A 20157-nucleotide genomic window follows, 5' to 3' on the forward strand; every position below is an offset into this window, starting at 1 on the left:
CAATCTTATATTATAATGAATTATTAAAATAAATTTAATTAGATAGATTACCTATAATGTGTAATGTGTTCTCTCTTTCCTCATCCCAAAGGTTATAATTTAAACAAGATAATATTAATAGTAGTAGTGTAAATAAAATTCATATTATATATAAAATAAAATAGTGCAATCAATGCAATGATGGTTAAAGGCTTAGCAAATTTCACTTAAAGGTCGAAAAACAGAAACAGATAGCACAAAAATCAGTGGCGACAGTTACCCTTGGAGTTACGACCCTTTGCCTTGCCCTGTTTCTGAAGCAATGAATCTCTTTAGGAAAACTGCCATTTTTGTCTAAAGTTTGCTTCTTCATCCTTGGTTTTTTGGCCTTTGAATTTCTTGAATTCACGCTTCGCAGCTATGCAGACCAATAACATGGACAAGAAAAAGAAGGAAGTGATTCGGTTAGAGCGTGAATCCGTGATTCCCATTCTGAAGCCGAAGCTCATCATGACTTTGGCCAACCTCATTGGTATTTCTCCATTTCCTCCTCTGTCTCTGACTATGGGTTCCCTTTATTTTCTCAAAATTTGCTCTCTTGGAAACTTCGTACTGATTGCCATGGCAATGTGGGATCATTGTCGTAATCGCTCTTCTTTGCTTTTGACTTGATGCCCAGTTTCTTGTTTGTTGTTAGCTTTTAATTCTCGGCGTTGAACAACTCTTCCTTGTTTGAATTCGAAGATGCGTTTCTGGAAATACTCCACTTGATCAGTTTCGATTTATGTAAAGCCTCTGGCCTGAATAAGAAAGAGACAATCTAGCTTCGAATGCAGTTTCCAGCGAGGTGCCGTCGGCATCCTTGCTGCATGCATGCTTTAATCCCCTTCTCAATTATGTGACTGACGAGCATCGTCCTTGTACTTTCCAAGTCAAACTCTAAATGCACCCTCTGTGTTTGTGTGTGTGTTTTTTTGTTAATGACATCATCTTGTTCCTCTTAAGTCTGAAATGTTTTGATGTATTACAGAACTTAGGTCAGATCGTGCTGAGTTTCTAAAGTTCTGCAAGAGAGTTGAGTACACAATTCGAGCTTGGTATCTTCTTCAGTTTGAGGATTTGATGGTATTCGTCTTCTCTTTACAATCATAACCCTACAATCATTTTGTTAATGTTTCTTGCTTTTTGTTCTAATTTTAGTTGAATTTTATGTTTGCAGCAACTATACTCCCTCTTTGATCCTGTACATGGGGCTCAGAAATTGCAGCAGCAGAATTTATCTTCTGAAGAAATTGATGTGCTTGAACAGAATTTCTTGACATATTTATTTCAGGTATCATTCTTCTTGTTGTGTTAACAGAACAAAAAGAAACAATGTCTGTCATAGAAAATGACAGTAAAATGTCTGTAGGGTAACAGACATGTACTAAGTCGTGTGAGCAACTGTTATTGATATGACTTGAATTCATTTACGAAATGAGAGTGTCTCTGATGCTTTCCAAACATAACTAAAATTGAATCCAACAACCCAATAGATGCAACTTTTGTCAGTTACCAATTTATCCTCATGTTGGAAATTCTCTTCTTTGGTGTACAGGTGATGGAGAAGAGCAATTTTAAAATAGCTACAGATGATGAGATTGATGTTGCACTTTCAGGGCAATATCTTCTTAATCTTCCCATAACAGTTGATGAATCTAAGGTGATCTACAACTTCATTTGTTATGCATATTAACATGCCAATTATTAAGTCCTTATTAGATATATAGAGTGGATGCTCTTTTTCTGTGTTATTCAAATTTGTTGATCTTGACTTATTGTTTTCACTGAATGCAGATTGACCAGTCACTTCTGAAGAGATATTTTTCTGAGCATCCCCAAGAAAACCTTCCAGATTTTGCTGTTAAGGTAGTGATCACAATTTAGCGTAGAAGTTGCGGCATTCTTGGTGTTGTTTCTAACAATTACTTGTAGGGCAAGGTTCTCTTTTCTTGAGTTTGACATATCAAAATTTATAATGCTGAAACCAAAAAGATTTTGATTTTGAACTCTGCACTGATCAACTCTTGTTTGTATGATATCCTCTTTATTGAGCCTCTAGTTTACACTAGTTTGTCTTTTCTCTTAGCATTTGTCATGTGGTGCCTGCAATGTATCTGTACAATTAGATGGACCAGAGGCTTGCTTTGGTTAATGACATACTCCTCTGCATGAGATCATTATCAGATGATTTTCTCAATTTTTTGCCCATGCTGTCCTAAATTACTGTAAAGATGTAATAAAGATTCATTAAATATATTACAAGTGCAGTGCCAATTCAATATCATCAAATGAAGAAATTTTGGTAGTATGTCAGTTTTTAGTGTTCTTGCTTGTACATATTTGATTTAGCAGTATAACGCACTCCCTCTCTGTCTCTTTCAAGCTAATCTATATATTTTCTTGTCTTTAGTACATTATTTTCAGACGAGGGATTGGAATTGATCGGACAACTGATTACTTTTTCCTGGAGAAGGTGGACATGATCATTGCACGTCTTTGGGCATATCTTTTAAGGCTAACTCGGTTAGTAAATTTTGGACAACCATTACTTTTTATAAATTGTTATGGTATATTTTTGGTGAAAGCACCTTTGCACACTGTTGCTTAGAAGTAATTAGAAATTTTTTTGTGTTTAGCCTATGGAATGTAATTTTACCATGTTTTCTCCTATTTGAATATCTTGGCATTAGTATGATTGGCATATTGAGGTAATGCCCAGTCATTCTGCAGCCTTCCCTCCTTATGGGTCCTAAATTGTTGACTTACCAAGTAAAATATAGTGTTGGACATGAGATGCTTTTAGTTTCTATTGTCTCATCCTTATGAACTTAATTGCTTCATGAATTTTTTCTTCCTTTTAAAGCTTTCGAGGGGTATGGTCCTTGCAGGTTGGACAAACTTTTGGCCAGAAGATCAAGAAGACAGCATAAGACTGAGCCAAAAAAGGATGATGAAATCAACCCCGAAGCAGACAGTGAAGATTTGTTTGTTGAGCGGATCCGTCTTGAAAATATGGACCTAAGGTTGTGAATTGCCATCTTCATATGCAGTTATTTTGTACTACTGTATCTATTAATCAACAGATCTACCATATACCTGAGTATACTAGCTTTCTAAGCAGCTTGAAGGGTGCTTTCCATGCTATCATTTTTACATTTTGAACAAGTCCTAAAAATTTAGAAATTTCGTGCAGTTAATTTTGTTAGCTTGATGTTTAAGTTTGAGTTTACAAATATTTACATATTTGTTTCCTCTTAAGCATGTGATGTGATTTTCTTATTTACATCATGTCATTGTCCTGAATTTCTGGTGATGTTGCTAGTCAATAACTTTCTTATTCTGTGTTAAACCAGCATCCCGAACTTGCTGAGCAAGACTACCATCCAAGAACCTACTTTTGATAGGATAATTGTTGTTTACAGGTACTGTTTATTTGCATTGTTATCATACAAGTTTCCAGTTGATATTCAATGATGTCTTTCTTGGCTCATTGATATGCATTTATTCAAAAACCAGTTTCTTGGTCATTTTTATTGCAAGATTGAACATATTGATTGTTGGAACAGTATTATTAAGGAAGCTCAGTTTCTTATTCTCTTTTGATCCGGAGAGAATGATCCTGTTCAAAAAAAAAAAAGAAAGGGCACCATGACATAAATTTCTATGGATAAGATTCATAAAAATCATAGCTAATCTTGTTTTCTTTTGAAAAAACAGCTAAACTATTCTTTGAACTGGTGTCTTTCTAAATTAGTTTTATAAAACTCATGTAAAGCAATTCATAGAAATCTAAAAAGAATGGTGAATTTCCAGGAGAGCAAGCACCGAATCAAATAAAGAACGAGGAGTATATGTAAAACATTTCAAAAATATTCCAATGGCAGATCTAGAAATAGTCCTTGTGAGTCTCTCTTAGCTCTTTCTGCTCAAAGCTTTTATACAACATGTGATCTGGTGTATGATTTTCTTTTTGTTCTGTCTTAACAGCCTGAAAAGAAAAATCCGGGATTAACTCCTATGGACTGGGTCAAGTTCCTTGCCTCTGCTGTTGTGGGACTGGTCAGTTAAGCAATGATGTTTCCTCACTCTTCAGTTCATGACTTTCTTCCATCTTTTCTTCTCTGCCTGTTATTCGTATTGATGGAATGCACTATTCCTGTGCCTTTCTTCACAGGTTGCAGTGTTTGGTTCTCTTGAAATGCCTAAAGCTGATCTGTGGGTCATTTTTGCCATTTTGTCTACTGTGATTGGTTACTGTGCTAAGACATACTTCACGTATGTTTTCTTCAATCTTTGATTTATATATGTAATATGCTCTTTGCTTTGTTAATGCATGTGAAAAACCCATTATTGTGGGTCTTGGTGTCGACGGATCCATTCAGAAACATAAGCCAGTCAAGTGATAGATCTTCTTAATACATTTCCTCCTTTTAGCCCTATAGGTGGTAAAGTATCAAAGGGCCATGATTGATTGTTTTCAAGTTACAGTACCATGTGCCTTTGGCTGGCTTTTTAGGCAGATGTACTTGATTACTAGGTGCCTCTGTTTCTTTCTGCATTCAAATTGTTTGACCTATCAATTTGTATTATTATTTCTCCTATATTGCCATGTAGGTTTCAAGCAAACATGGCTGCATATCAGAATTTAATAACACAGTCCATGTATGACAAACAACTAGATAGTGGAAGGGGAACTTTACTTCACTTGTGTGATGATGTGATTCAACAGGAAGTAAGTTGCAATCTTTTCTTCTTCTTCTTCTTCTTTCTCTCTCTCTCTATGTCGCTCTCTCACTCTGTCAAAAAATATAGAAGATTTTCTGCCAAAAGCAATGAAAATATAGTATATAATTTTCTATTGTGATTACATAATGAAAGCAAGAGAAGCTTTAGTTGATTTTAGTTGATGTATATCCTTTACGGTTTAAGCCTTAATCTATCAGGTTACTTTATGAAAGATGAACTGACCTGAATGAAATCAGAGTTTTGCCCTAGTGACTAGGTTAGATAGTTGCCAAGCTTTGATGTGTATATAGGATATGATGATGAGCGTAGAGTCTTTCTTACTTTTGAATGAGAGTGACTACAAGCTACCTTATCTTTGTTCCACTTTTTTTCTTCATTCTAAACGATAAAATCTTGTAGGCTTTTAGAGTTATATCTTATTTTTGTTTCACCTTAATGTTCAGGTGAAAGAGGTAATCATTTCATTCTTCATACTAATGGAGCAAGGTAAAGCTACCATGGAGGTATGCATCATCTGTTTTACTCAGTGTAATCTTTTCATTATTTCTTGCTTTGTTGTTGGAATTCTGTGTAGATATTCTTCTAGGTGAAAAAAGTTTTTATGTGGATCTTTTTTAATATAGCATAACCTTTGAATAATTTGACATAGGATTTGGATATACGGTGTGAGGAACTAATCAAAGAGGAGTTCGGGGAGAGCTGTAACTTTGATGTGGATGATGCAGTTGAAAAGCTAGAGAAGTTGAAGATTATTTCTCGGGTGAGGGTCCTTAACATTTTTTCGAGAAACTTTGATTATAGTCACATTGGTTCAATCTTTTCATTTGTTGGCTTTTAAGGTAATGTGTAGATTTCTTCTGGATAAACTGCTTTGTGAATAGAGAATGTTTTTGAGTTCAGGATTCTATCGGACGATATTACTGTGTTGGATTGAAACGGGCTAATGAGATAATTGGTGTGACCACTGAGGAGCTTGTGCTTAAGGCAAGACAGGGATCTATTTCATCAGCTTAATTCCTGCCTTGGTAAGTCGGGGCAACTTTTCTCCAGATCTCTATTGGTTGTTATTTAGAACCTGATGACTTAATCGTAAATCTGCAGGTGACAATTCCACCCATATGCACCTTTGCTTCAAGGTTTCAGATGGAAGGCATTGTCTTTTCTTTCCTTGCTGCTAGTTTTTTTCACTTGTGCAGAGTGTTAATAGAAATAATTCCATGGCAAACATTCTTTTCCATCTTCTTAGTTTCTCTTTCCAAACCCATGTGAGTGTAACTTTTCATGATTTTTTTGTATTCTGAATGTAATTTTTACTTGGTTGGGTTCGTTTTTTTCCATATTTTCCTTGATAATTGCCAAGGTATTTGCATGTGAAAGCACCCCCCATAAGCAGGGCTGGCATATCTTGATGCAACATAGAGATTATGTATACTAAACCTACCTGCTCAATCTCAAATACGCTATATCAAAAAAGCCAATAACGAATCGGATGGGGAAATTTCCATCATGGTTAACTTTGGAGAGTTAGGGGGCTTGGAATGCATATTTTCTTGCTTGGCTTGCATTGTTTTCTTGAAAATTTCAAGTGGGTTGGGGTTTGGGACTAAAAATGGACATGTAGAAATAAGAAACTTAATTGTAGAAGGCTATAACTCAAAACCCGGGCTCATTTTTCTTTTCCTGAAAGGCTAACTTGAGGAGATATCGAAATTGAGTTCGGACTAACTCTGGTATTATCTTATCATGCGATCATCAGTAATGTTGTCGTGACAAAGTGTGTTTGTATCGTGTTAATAGTAGTAACAGAGAGAGAATTCCCTAGGCGGAAAAGTACTAGCAGTTCGGAGCTCCAAGTGAAAAATAGGAAAGGAAGAATCTTCCGCCGGGGAAACCGGTCGTTGAATGCACACCAAGTACTCCAACGCAAACTGTGTTTGTTTAATCAATTTGCTGCTTTCTATTCTACCCCTTGAATCTCTTGGTACAGACAAATTAAATAGAAAAACCTGAAAAACTCATCAGAAGCACTAGGTGATCCGCTGTGAGTGTTCAGTATTGTATGATACATTCTTTCAGTTCACAAGAAATACAAAAATGGGGAAGAAGAAGAAAGATATAATCAAGTTGGAAAGAGAATCAGTCATTCCCATTGTCAAGCAAAAGCTTATCACCACTTTGGCCGATCTCATTGGTATTTCTCATTCATTCATTCATTCCCACCTTTGCTTTGCTTTCTTAATTGCTATCTTCTTCTTCTTCTTTGCATGTAAATTTCACGTTTTCTGCATGCAGAAGGTAAATCTGAACGTGCTGAGTTCTTGAAGCTCTGCCAAAGGGTTGAATACACGATTCGAGCTTGGTATCATTTACAGTTTGATGAACTAATGGTACAATATTCCTCTCCTTCCCATCCAGAAACTGGGTTTTTTTTTTTATTTCCCCATGCATTCTTTACGCAGACATTGATGTATATGTAGTGTGTATTGCAGCAATTGTTTGCCCTTTTTGAGCCTGTCCATGGGGCACAGAAATTGGAGCAACAAAACTTATCTCCAGAAGAGATTGATGATCTTGAACAGAACTTCTTGTCATACTTGTTCGAGGTATGTTGCTTGCTAGACAGGGTCTTAATTTTGTTCATTCCTGGACTTCTTGTTGCTAGTTGCAGAGCAAATTACGCTTAACTTGTTCCTGATAAATGTATAAACTTTGTACCTTTATGAATCTTTGCATATCAAAGACAAAAAATTTCCCCTGAATTTTAACTTTTCAGTACTCTGTTTTCTTAAACAGATGATGGACAAGAGCAATTTCAAGATAACGACTGATGAGGAGATTGATGTTGCGCTTTCTGCAGAATACCGTTTAAATCTTCCTATTGTAGTTAATGAATCAAAGGTTTGTAAGAGGTTATATGTTTACCCTTAGGCATTTCTTTATAGAAGCATAAGCATGCATGTACATGTGCTTGAATTTGACAAACACCTCAATCTTCACAAACATCTATCTAATCAAGTGGAAGTGAAAGTATGGGTACTCAACTTGTCCACATCCACGAATGAGATAAAAGATTCATTAGTCATAGAGAATTACAATCATATCAACATTAACATTCAAACACTCAAAACAATCCGAAATTAAACATATATGATCACTCTTGCTTGATCCCACCAAACACAAACGCTCACAAACTCATTCTCATGTACCCATTTGCTCAGTCTTAACAAACCCCAACCAACTCTACTTACAATTTTCTCTCATACCTCACTCTATTGAGACTCTACTCTTATTATAACTACACTAACTTGCCTATAAGAATCCCTTTCCTCTAAAAATTTGTTGCCTAACAAGTCTCCTTGTCCATCAAGCAACCTTATCTAAAGTAAACTTGATTATCAACCAATATCTTCCGACAAATCAGTAAATTAAATCCAAATCGTTTGGGATTTGAGTAACAATTTCCAACAATATTTATGTACATAAGTACATTTTTTACTAAGTTTGTTTATTCAATTATGATTTCACCTTTGCTAATTATAATTTTGGTGGAATGTAGCTGGACAAAAGGCTTTTTACAAGGTATTTTGAGAAGAATCCTCACAAGGACCTTCCATACTTTGCTGATAAGGTAATTCCTTAAATCAAGCTTGAAAGATTGCCTGGTGAATGAAATTCCTTTTGGATGTGGCTTACAATGTGGAAACTAGCAGCTGATAGGTGCCAACAAATTTGGGTGTAAGGTATATCAAGGAAGGGCTTGGGGTTGGATGGAAAGTTAACTTATTCCTAGATCCAAATGCATCATGTTAAATGTTAATTAGCTAACAGGTCTAAGTCCAACAGCACATTAGATAAATATTGATGTGCATGCATGAGTTGCTCCTTTTCTGGGTTTAAAACTTCTGCACTTTACCATGTGATAGGTTTAATTCCTCGTCCAAGTGTGTCATGTAAGTCTTTATCTTCTCTGTCAAAACTTGTTAAATGAAAACATTGCTTTACGGTTCTTATGATCTACTCAAGAGAAAAATAAGGCTCAACCAAGTAGCAGTGACATAGACTCTCATCTATTTCTAGTTTTGTCATTAAAAAATGAATCAGTTAAATGTGAACCATCTGATGTATTGTGCTAGCCCCAAATAATTGGTGTAATCTGGCTGCCTTTTGTTTAACATCAAAGATATATATATGGATCAGTTATATGCTAGTTCAGAGCTGTTGTACCTTTTTTTCTTTTATATCTGTCTGTTTTGCCTCTCTCATTTGATCCGAACTTGTAATTTTATTGCTAGTTCATAATCTTCCGACGAGGCTTTGGAATTGACCACATGACTGCATACTTTTTCAAAGCAAAAGTAAACACAATCATTGTGCGTTTTTGGAGATGTTTCACGAAGGTGACAGGGTAAGTCCATGCTTAGAACTCTTGATTGCTCTCACCACATTATCAGATTATATTAGGGAGGATTGAATACAGTTTTTCTTCTGGTGCTTTGTCCTTGTAGGTTGAAATTCTTAACAAGATTATTCTTTGGAAAGAAAGTTAAACCGTATAAGAAAGCCTCAGCTGAGCCAACTGAACTGAAAATCGAGGGAGAGCAAAATGAGTTATATGTTGAACGAATCCGTATTGAGAAGTTGAAATTCAGGTCTTATGTTGAAACCTGATAATCTTTGTTATTCTAGTTGTTGTCTGGATGCTTAATTTTTCCTTTCCCTTTTACAGTAAGTTTGAAGAATACATATGCTTTATAATTGTTTCTTTGAATGTTCGAAATTGCTGATGATTGATTTCTTATAATATTTGACATTGCCTTCTGTGTCTACCCAGTATTTCTAATTTTCTGAGAAAGATCACAATCCAAGAGCCTACCTTTGAGAGAATAATTGTTGTTTACAGGTATTGCCGTTTCCATCTTCCTTGTTAATACATTGTAAAGTTCATAGCAGACCAATATTGTTTCAGGACAATTGTAACTTGTGTTGACAATAGGATGCTGAGTCTTGAAATTGGTTCTTGTTTTCTCAGAAGGTACCTTTGTGTTTAAAAGACCATAGTTTGATGTATTAATGGAAACTAAATCTGCAGGCGAATGCCAAGAAAACATGAAACACAGAGGAATATATATGTGAAGCATTTCAAGAACATTCCAATGGCTGATTTGGAGATAGTACTTGTAAGTTCCTAGCTACTCTCTCTCTTTGCAGGCTTGTGTGTGTATCAACTGTCATGTGTTAAAAGTGTCCTTTAACTAACTAAAATTTGTGTCTCTGTTGTTAATCTGATGCTGGAAGTTTATCTTTCACAGCCAGAAAAGAAAAATCCAGGTTTAACTCCCATGGACTGGGTCAAGTTCCTTGTATCTGCCGCAATCGGATTGGTCAGTCACTACATCTAATTCCCCAGCTATGGAAGTCAGTCAAAAAGTTCCTTTTCCCTCTTCTTTGTAATACATCTTGCTCTCCTTTTTACAGGTCACTGTAATCAGTTCACTCAGCATGCCAAAACCTGACATCCGGGTCATTTTTGGTATCCTCAGCGCTGTGGTTGGTTACTGTGTTAAAACATATTTCTCGTTAAGTGTCTGTCTTCTTCTTCTTCTTCTTCTTCTTCAAGCAATAAATCTCTCTAGCAATGAAAAGGAGGAACAACATAGCTTGTTGAAATGCATAGTTTTTGAGGGGATCTGCCCTAATTTCTGCTGACAAAATGTAGCTATTTACTGTTTAGGCCTTTTCTTTCTAAAGAAAATCTATGTCCACTTCTAATTTTCAGGACGGACATCATATTTAAAAACAATGGACTATAAGTGGAGATGCCTTTTTTTAATATTTAAGTTCTCACGATTCCCTACTTTAAATAACGGTGTGATTTGTTTTATCAAAACTTCAATATTATCCTTCCTGGTCACTGCTGCTATGGACTTCACTGGTATATCTGAACAGGCCGAAGGACTTTGTGCTTGATCATTCTAAATTATACATCCTGAAAGGGAAACTATTTGCAGATTCTTAGTTGTACTTTTATTTGGCATTCAGGTTGATTTCACCTCTTCTGTATCCTAGTGCTCCCATTTGTTGTCTGCATTTTTGCTTTGTATTCATACATTTAATCATGCAGGCTAATTTTTACTTATATTTTTCTCCAGGTTTCAGCAAAACTTGGTTGACTATCAAAACTTAATCACCCGGTGTGTATATGATAAACAGTTGGATAGTGGAAGGGGAACTCTTCTTCACCTGTGTGATGAGGTGATACAACAGGAAGTAAGTCATACTCACAGGCTCGAGAACTTTTTGAGTGTGTGCATATAAATACTCAGGATAACAGGAAACTACCTGAAAATCATAATTTCTTTGTGCAACAGATGGTGATGATCTTTCTTGAATGTCAACAAAACAAGGGAAACCCTTCAATAATACTATTAAATGCTTACAGAAAATCATAATTTGAAATGTGCAGGTAAAAGAGGTGATTGTTTCATTCTTTGTATTGATGGAGCAAGGAAAAGGTGTTAGCAAGGTACAAAAGTTGATCGACTTCAAACCCGTTCTGCCCCTTCCTTTTGTCTCTCTTTTTGCTTCCCTGATTCCAATAGAAAATGAAGGTTTCCATAGGGCACTGCTGATCAATAACTTTGGAATGATATGAAGGGGGATCTTGACCTGCTGTGTGAACAACTTATTATAGAAAAATTTGGTGATGACTGTAATTTTGATGTGGATGATGCAATACGGAAGTTAGAGAAGTTGGGAATTGTTTCCCAGGTAAGACTTCTTATTATTTTCATATTCCTTGTCTTTAAATCAAAAGCTCTACAGACTTAGAGATCAGCTAATGCCCTTCAAAAGGATTAGTGTCAAGTTTGACTCCTATAGCATAGGAAAATGTTTAACGTGGTACCTGCACTAAAAAATATTCAGTGTGGTACCTGAACTTTACTTGGTCTATTTATGTGCTTCAACATCTAACACCGTTAAAAAAACACTTGATGATATATCAATAAACTGATCAGAATGCATCCGTAATTGTTTGTATGACCCCAGTGCACATGCATGTACACATTGAGCTTTCATAATGCCTGCCACTAACTCAGTAGTTGAACTCAGGATAACATCGGAACATATACATGTGTCAATCTCAGGCGTGCTAATGAGATCATAGGAACCACGACGGAGGAGGTTGTCCTCAAGGCTAAAGGTGGTGGCGGCGATCCTTGACATGGGAAGACAAACAAATGTCTAGATGATGTATGTATTATTGTTCTCGATCCGCACTTCCATGCAGATGAGAAAAGATTTTAATAATTTCATTTTCTCTCTTCTGTCTATGTACATGAACTCCTTGCTAAACAATCTTCTATATTTTCGTAATGTAACTTTATGAGATCTGCAAACTTCTTGTATCTTCCAGCAAGTCAACCTTGTTTTGTCTCTCAATTATATTTATTCTCATGTTTGTGTTGTTAACATAATTATAGTAATTGTATAGATTATAAGCTAAATCAGTGTGAATCTGTGAGATTATGATACTGTGAGTGACAGTTAACTTTATATATATATATAAACCTAATTCATCCTTGAACAATTCACACAATTCAGAATACAAGATTTCTTGTTCTTGTAACATTTGTGTAGGAAATGCCATCATATCAGATTCTAATGGAACATATTTACAAAGAATTTTAGAGTGAAACAAATAATGCGTTACTCCTTGCTATGTTTGACAATTATGCATTATTGTCAGCTCAAGATTACTGCGAATCACACATTCCTGTTACTGAAAATCAAGCGCTTATGAATTATATACTTATCGTTTCACTTCAATTTCAGAAGAGTGAAAAGCCAACTGGCCATTAGTCTGAAGCTGCAAAGTCCATTTGATATTTCTCGTGTGCAATCAATCTGAACAACAATCTGCAAACCAGTTCAGCAAAAAGAGACGACCAGATTAGTTTATGAAAGCACGTGATTCTCAAAATGGAAGATTTTTGTTGCACAAGGAAAGAAAAGCAATGCTATAACGGACATGCTATGTAACCTTAGCCAACGAGATAAAGGATCATCACTTAGTATGATGCCAAGCAAGAGTGGCTATAGTGTTCCATTCCAATGTCACCTGTCAGAATCCAAACCAGAAAAGGATTAGAGTCACAGTGCTTTTTAGATGGCACCCCTACGAAAACAGCATTGGCATTTTGTATGATATAAGAGAAAATGTTCTAGATTACTTAAAGAGATTTTGATGTCACTAATCATAATATTTCCTGTTATATTCTAGTCACAGAATACAGTCAGAAGCAGATCTAGCATCTGCAAAGAATACCATTGATCATAAAATGTCAAAGTAGCAAAATAAAGTAGATGATATCCACTTTTCCTTTCCTAAAAATGTTTCATCATTTGAAACTTCAACCTTAGCATGCTAGAGTACTGGAAATAAACAGCATGCTAGAGTACTGGAAATAGACATAAGATTGGCATTAACAAGAATTTATAATTGTGCATTACCTCATTTCAACATATGGAAGGAGAATATTCTTTGGACATAAGCTGCTTTGTGTTTTCAGTCAGCATTGTGTGGTAGATGTTTCTTTCAGGATTTTAACTGCTTCAGTTTCTCAAGAACTTGCTTCATTCTTGGCCGAATGGAAAGTGCCTCTGCTGTACAGGCTGCTGCAAGTCTTAGCATTCCCAAGAGATTCTCCCTAGGTCCATTTTCCCACAGTTCAGCAGAGAAAAGCTCAGAAGGACGCCCCTCCTTGATCAGCCACTTGGTCCATTCAACAATATTGAATCCATTCCCAAACTCAGAAAATGATGGATCAATGGACTTCTTCCCTGACAACAATTCTAACAGTACAACACCAAAACTGTACACATCTGCCTTGTCAGAGACCCTGCATGTGGTTGCATATTCTGGTGCTACATAACCAAATGTGCCAGCAACGTCTGTTGTGGCATGGGTCTCAGAAACTTCTAAAAGCCTAGCCAGCCCAAAATCTGACAGGAAGGCATTGAGATTCTCATCAAGCAGAATGTTGCTGGGCTTGATGTCTCGATGAACTATCCGGGGAACACATGAGTAATGGAGGTAAGCAAGAGCCTGAGCTATGTCCACAGTTATCTTGTAGATCACAGACCACTGTACATTTTTGCCAGATTTGTCATGGATGAAAGTCTCAAGGTTTCCACCGGAAAGATAGTTGTAAACTAAAAACATCTCATTTTCCCCAACATAATACCCTATAAGAGTTACAAGGTTCTTATGTCGAACTCCTCCCAGTGTTCGAATCTCTGCATCAAATTGCTGAACGCCTTGAAATCGACCGATAGAAAGCCTCTTTACAGCTACATGATAGCCCGGGACCAACTCTGCTTTGTAAGTTGAACCAAATCCACCTGTACCAATAAGATTTCGGATGCTAAAATTACCAGTAGCTCTAGCTACATTATCATAAGTCAGCTCATTCGGAGCAGCTGCAAAAGTCACAACCACTTTTCCTTTCAAGGGACCAAGTCTTCTAAACTTTCTCCTTCTAAATTGACAGATAACTACGATCATTGGGACCATACAAAGCAGAACAGAAGCAGAAGTTATTGCTGCAATTATGAAAGATTTGAATTTTCTCCCTTTTTGAAATTTACCTGGACTTCCAGGGTTTACTGGTGGTGTGGCAGCAAATAAACACTGATGCAAATGGCTGTTGCCTCGAAAGGCAGTGCAATTATTCTGATGTTGGAAATTCGGTATTGGGCCAGAAAGGTCATTGAAGGAGAGGTCCAGAACAGTCAGATGAGAAAGCAAGGAGAAAGAAGAGGGTATTTCCCCAGAAAGCTGGTTGTGGTTGAGTAACAGGGTTTCAAGATTTGTAGCATTTGTCAGGCTAGCAGGGATAGATCCTGTAAGAGAATTGTGGGAAAGATCAAGAACCTTAAGAGAGGCCAATTGCCCAAGTTCGGATGGAATTTCTCCAGTTAAATCGTTGTCTCCAAGAGATATCCACCTAAGATTCTTCAACTTCCCCAGTTGATCTGGCAGAGATCCAAAGAGTCTGTTTCCTCTAAAGTCAAGTACTTGAAGCATCATCAAGTTGCCAATACGAGAATCTATTGATCCCTCAATCTGATTATATGCTGCTTCAAACTCTGTTAGTTGCAGACAATCAAGAAAAAATGACTCCTGCATCATACCTCCTATCTGGTTTGCACTCAAGTTAACCGAGACACTCTTCAGCTTCCAGCAATCAGGAATTAGCTCTCTACGAGAAGATCCATTAAGCATGTTATTATTCAGTGACAACCTGTATGAAAATTTACTGTTCCTTGCCAATAATTGATCTCCAATGGAGAACATAGGTACTAGACCAGTGAACCTATTCCAGCTTAGATCATGGACGATTGAAAAATCCTCATCCATCATCAACCACATGTTAGAACCCCAAAAAGGAAGATTAGCATATGCAACCCGTGTATCTTCCAATTCAATCAAACTAGAATCTAGTCCATAAGAGATCCTGCTCCCAGCACAGCTGCCCTTCCTGTATTCTGGAATATTCCCTGAAATATTGTTTCTACTAACGTTGAAGTACGTCATACAAGGAACATGTAGGTGCCAGGGGAGGTATCCCAACAAGTTATTGGAACTCAAATCCAAGAAAGTAAGATTCTTACACATCCCAATATTTTCAGGTACCACACCACCAAAATAATTCTGCCCCAGATTAAGCACTCTAAGCGAGCAAAACCCACTCCATTTAGCAGGCAACCGCCCACCAAGATTCGCTCTTGGAGCCCACAAAACCTGCAAACTGGAGAGGAAAAGTAGTTCCGAAGGAACACCCCCGTCAAATGCATTGAATTCTCCTCGAAAACTATCCATGGAGCTGGTTTTCTCATCAGAACCAAAATTTTCCAAATTGGTTAACACAACAGCTGAGAGTTTTTTACAACTTGCTATCTCCTTAGGAATTACATCCGTGAGACTGTTCCTGGAAACATCTAAAACCCGAAGCTCTGTAATTTGGCCTATTTCAGCCGGAAGCTTGCCTTCTAAGATGTTGCCATCAACCAACAAAGTCCTCAAATTCTTGCAATTTCTAAGCTCAGGGGGAATATTCTCAACTAGATAATTATTAGACAGCTTCAAGTGAGTCAAAAACTCACATCTGCTCGAGTTATCAAGACTAATCCTACCAGAGAACTTATTATTCGACAAATCGATAACTTTCAAGTTACCGTTACCAATGAGTCTATCTGGTATATTACCGGAAAATGAGTTGAAAGACAAGTTGAGCAAACTAAGAGAAGGAAGATAGCTTATCTCGGAAGGAATCTGGCCGGAAAAGTTGTTACCTTGGAGTTCGAGAACCTCCAAGAACTTGAGGTCTCCAATATCCGCGGGGATCTCTCCGGAAAATCCATTTTGAGCCAGCGACAAAGCTGTTACTTTATCAGAGAAGTTAGCGCACCTGACACCGAACCATGAACAGTGGGTTATAGATGGGTTCCAGCTGGATAGAAGGTTTGAAGGGTCATGAAAGATAGACTTCTTCAAGCTGAGAAGAACAGCAGAGTCAGAGTCAGGGGCAGACTTTGAGAGTGTGAAGCTGAAAGAAAAGAGCAAAAACCAGAGAAATGCCATTTTTTGTGTGTGTTGGGTTCTTTCTGCTTAGAACAAAAGAAAGGAAAGAAAGTGGTTTCCGGCGAGAACTCGACGGAAAACTGGTGGGGGGTAAATTGTAAAAATGGGTAATGTCAGGCAGGGACAAGCAGAGGCAGAGAGTGAAAGTGAAATGTTTAAGGCTTCATTAGAGCCAAAGTGGAAAACATTTTGTTCTTCTATTCATCTTTGAAAACCATTTCCTTTCCTCTCCTTTCTATATTTGTTTCAAAGTCAGAAAGAAAGATAAACAAAACACTTAATTTAAAACAAGAGGATTAAAACAAGACAAAGATTAAAAAGTGAGAGGGCCGGAGAGATAAAGGAGGGAGAGAGAGAGGAAGAAGACAAACAGAGCCGGCGTGAGCAACGGGGTTTCCACATCGCTAACGTTTTTCATTATTTTTTTTCCTCGTATGTCACATCTCCCCCAGACTCACATGCCAATATGCCATGCAGACTCATATGATATCACTAGTTGCATTCTGTACACTGCATTCGGTATCGTATTGCACATCGTAAAGTATACTAGCAAGTCTACTACTACTACTACTACCATTGTGCTATCCATGTCTTTTCTTCTTTTGAAATGAAATCGACAGCGTCACTTTGTTGTTTTTTGAATCATTTCTGTCGGCTCCAGGGCCTCTGCCATACTCTGTTTTCATCTGTCTGCTGTCATAAACCTTACAAACCCAAGCCTTGTAGCTTTCTGTGCATCAATTATGATTCTTCAATTGATTCCTTATCCTTTGTATGTTTCACGTTTTATACAAATTCAAAACCTGCATGAATCCGTGTTCGTGTTTTATGTTCAGTATCACAACATTAGAAATTAACAAACCCCTTGAAGGTGGAAGGAAATTTATGAGAGAAACTAAATCATGGAATCCTGATAACCAAATAGCGAAGGAGAATGTATCAAGGGTACCTTCATTTATTGTCAATAAGTTTTGGATGGAATAAAAATTCAACACGATATTAAAGTCGATAGTCTTTATTTGAAAATCTCTTTCTGATTTTTTTTTTATAATTCATGTAATGTGATAAGTACCTATTCTTAAATAATCGTGATTAGATAGTAAATACATAAAAGAGACAAATGAAATTAGTACTATTACTAGTCCTTTGCTTAACAAAAGATAACATAATTAAGTAGAGAAATGATCATGTGAATAGGTGCATCAAAGAGACAAATCATCTGTTCCTAGTCCTTGGGTTAACATAATTAAGGAAGGAAATGATGATGGTCTGGTATTTATTAAGGACTGATGTTGGCAAATGAGGCTGCCGATTTCTCAACAAAATTATAGAAGTTGCTCACTTTTGTAAGATTAGGGTTCATGCCATAGATGAATGACTTGATGCTGATGTTTGTGGGCTTTTTCCCAAGATGCTTCAACTTTTTCTTCTTCTCACTTGGTTTGATCAGCTTGGGAGTATCACATGACCCTATAGGACATACAACTATTGAAACAAAAGGTGTTTAACTTTCTAAACATGTAGACAAGCAACAATCATATCAAGAAGTACCCCCCAATTCACTCCAGGGGAGACCATTCAAATCACTCCATTGAGTCCATTCTCCACTCTATCATACCTTCTTTTGACTACATCTAAGACAAGGCAACTTTGCCTCTTTCCACCAACATTGACCCCTTGCAGAAGGCACAAAACTTTTCATTTGCATGTACACATGGTTACACATGCCTTCATCTTCCAAACTTTTTGAACTCACTCAAACCTTTTCAAAAATTTAATCATTCCAACATAACAGTCCATCCATCACTCAAATTTTGTTTAATTTTTTTGTCTCATTCAATGGAAATTTGTTTATTAATAATATAAAGAGTCATTCTGAGAAAAATCATATATAATAACTGCTCAATCACGAATACATGGAATTCAAAATTTATTTAATTAAAACTATATTTTTTTAATGAGATTACATATTATAAGTAAAAATTATAATTACGATCAAATTAATTTTTAATATATCAAATAATACATTGATGGAAGCAGAGACGAATTCGAGATTTACATTCAGCAAAACAAACTCACATTTATAATTATTAAATATAGAAAAATTATAATTATAGATTAACTCAAGTGCAAAAAAAAAAAAATTGCTTTGTTTTTGTGTAAAGATAACACATTACAAATGTTATTTTATATGTTTTTATAGTTTGGAAAATTTTTAATTATCAATACTGCAAAATATATATATTTTTTCCAAAATATTCTTGGGTTATATCTCTACATACACCAAATTATTTTAGTAATATAAAAAATTATAAATAGTGAATAAATAGTCTATCATAATCACAAATTATCAAAACATAAAGAAACCAAATGCTCATGACTTGAAGATCTTCGAGTTTTGAAAGAAGAAAATAGTCGACTCTTTTGTTTCTTTGACGTTTCTCTTCTTTTGTTTCTCTTTATCGGTTATTCCTTTAATTTTTTTTATATTTAATAATTATTCTCGCTTCCTAATTTTTCAAAGCTTCGGTGAGTTCCATATCATTAAACAAATTAATTATAAAATATTATTTTATTTAAATTTACATATTATATCTTATTATTTTAAAAAACAAGTCATTTTTATTACAACGATACGTTTATTTTTTTTCAATATTTATTACGATATGATACATATGTAAGGCTAAAATATAAAAGAGTTAAAATTTCTAGCCATTTTTATAATCAAGTCATATGAGTGGTGGCCACCTTCATCTCTCAAATTTTAATTTATTATTATTATTATAAGTATAAAACTTAATATATATATATGATATATATATTATATATATATATATATAAAATATGGANAAATTTTAAATTTACCACTGCATCCCTGAACAGGAAAAATCAGTACATGATGAGATTTGAACTTGAACTCTTAAGGTCTCCCCTTGGACCTGGATGGCTGAGTTGATCAGTGAAGAAACTTCCCTGCATGTGCATGCCTGCAATACATGGGACCATTCGCAGGAGAGAGGATTCCTTCTCCTCCCCGTCCTCTTCTTCTTTCCAATTATTATAAGATAGGTTTTACTAGAAAAGAAATCGGTGGACCCCGAGGAGAAGCTCACCCACAATGTATCCTTGGAGACATAACTGACCATGAGCCAAGAATCCAGCTGAATGTTTGTCAGTTGTCAGGTTTATATCCTCTTTCCTTATTTTCTTCCCTCATACAACACATATGAACATTCCTGTTTGATATTATTTTTATAATTGTATGTCACATATTCCATTTTATATTCCTACTAAAACTGTAATTTGTAACTATTCGTATATATTTTTATGAAACGAATATCCAGCAGAGAACAGAAGTCGAAAGAAAGCCTAGAGAAACATTGACAAGGCATTGAGTTTGATACCTAATTTGGTCGTTAGGCGTGTATATTTAATGAGAAGAAAAATAAGGAGGGTTAGGGGCAGCTTGGTGGGGTTATGAAGTATAGCATAAGCCTCACATGCATTCGATTAGTGTGCCACTTAGAGGTACTATTGCTTTGAAATCCCAACGTCACCATCAAAGTGGAATAAAGCTTGGAACTTGATGTCGACCCATTTTCGAGTTTGATGCTGACAAAATGACTTGTCCTGGGAATCACTTATGCAAATATATATGCTTATTCATAATATCATTTACACCTAGTAAATCTTTTTTTTCTTTTTTTTTATGAGTGAAAAACTTTATGCAAGTAATTTATCGAGAA

At 36.0% G+C, this 20157-nt stretch overlaps 3 protein-coding genes across 5 annotated transcripts; 2 read left to right on the top strand and 1 right to left on the bottom strand.

Moving 5' to 3' along the window:
* Positions 197–6111, top strand: LOC18601142. The gene is made up of 17 exons (XM_007031978.2): positions 197–266; positions 398–511; positions 1010–1104; positions 1199–1312; positions 1577–1681; positions 1816–1887; positions 2432–2544; positions 2910–3044; positions 3375–3443; positions 3835–3922; positions 4009–4080; positions 4196–4296; positions 4636–4753; positions 5211–5270; positions 5417–5527; positions 5668–5792; positions 5869–6111. The coding sequence occupies exons 2-16, from the start codon at positions 400–402 to the stop codon at positions 5779–5781; spliced, it is 1479 nt and encodes a 492-aa protein (XP_007032040.1). The 5' UTR covers positions 197–266; positions 398–399; the 3' UTR covers positions 5782–5792; positions 5869–6111.
* On the top strand, positions 6563–12173 carry LOC18601143. Of its 2 annotated transcripts, none has more exons than XM_007031979.2 (15): positions 6563–6958; positions 7060–7154; positions 7257–7370; positions 7561–7665; positions 8324–8395; positions 9060–9172; positions 9273–9416; positions 9599–9667; positions 9857–9944; positions 10077–10148; positions 10243–10343; positions 10917–11034; positions 11231–11290; positions 11422–11535; positions 11878–12173. In XM_007031979.2, exons 1-15 carry the CDS (start codon positions 6862–6864, stop codon positions 11986–11988), a joined length of 1473 nt encoding a protein of 490 aa, XP_007032041.2. In that variant the 5' UTR covers positions 6563–6861; the 3' UTR covers positions 11989–12173. The 2 variants fall into 2 exon arrangements, with proteins under 2 accessions (XP_007032041.2, XP_017975098.1); XM_018119609.1 differs by having other exon boundaries at positions 11913–11955.
* LOC18601144 (LRR receptor-like serine/threonine-protein kinase RPK2) lies at positions 12292–16858 on the bottom strand. Of its 2 annotated transcripts, none has more exons than XM_018119583.1 (3): positions 13279–16858; positions 12809–12886; positions 12292–12684 (listed from the first exon to the last, which is right to left on the bottom strand). In XM_018119583.1, the coding sequence occupies exon 1, from the start codon at positions 16409–16411 to the stop codon at positions 13364–13366; it is 3048 nt and encodes a 1015-aa protein (XP_017975072.1). In that variant the 5' UTR covers positions 16412–16858; the 3' UTR covers positions 12292–12684; positions 12809–12886; positions 13279–13363. The 2 variants fall into 2 exon arrangements, with proteins under 2 accessions (XP_017975072.1, XP_017975073.1); XM_018119584.1 differs by having other exon boundaries at positions 12797–12886.

This window comes from Theobroma cacao, chromosome 4, assembly GCF_000208745.1.
Source record: "Theobroma cacao cultivar B97-61/B2 chromosome 4, Criollo_cocoa_genome_V2, whole genome shotgun sequence".
Lineage (NCBI taxonomy): Eukaryota > Viridiplantae > Streptophyta > Magnoliopsida > Malvales > Malvaceae > Theobroma > Theobroma cacao.

What these genes read in the sequence shown, in the direction of transcription:
- LOC18601143 (XM_007031979.2), top strand. Translation starts at nt 6,862, where the DNA reads ATGGGGAAGAAGAAGAAAGATATAATCAAGTTGGAAAGAGAATCAGTC. An exon ending in AGAATAATTGTTGTTTACAG is followed by an intron (nt 9,668 to 9,856) that starts GTATTGCCGTTT and finishes CTAAATCTGCAG; the next exon opens with GCGAATGCCAAGAAAACATG. An exon ending in AGTTGGGAATTGTTTCCCAG is followed by an intron (nt 11,536 to 11,877) that starts GTAAGACTTCTT and finishes AGTTGAACTCAG; the next exon opens with GATAACATCGGAACATATAC.
- LOC18601142 (XM_007031978.2), top strand. Translation starts at nt 400, where the DNA reads ATGCAGACCAATAACATGGACAAGAAAAAGAAGGAAGTGATTCGGTTA. An exon ending in TAACAGTTGATGAATCTAAG is followed by an intron (nt 1,682 to 1,815) that starts GTGATCTACAAC and finishes CACTGAATGCAG; the next exon opens with ATTGACCAGTCACTTCTGAA. An exon ending in CTTGAAAATATGGACCTAAG is followed by an intron (nt 3,045 to 3,374) that starts GTTGTGAATTGC and finishes GTGTTAAACCAG; the next exon opens with CATCCCGAACTTGCTGAGCA.
- LOC18601144 (XM_018119583.1), bottom strand. Translation starts at nt 16,411, where the DNA reads ATGGCATTTCTCTGGTTTTTGCTCTTTTCTTTCAGCTTCACACTCTCA.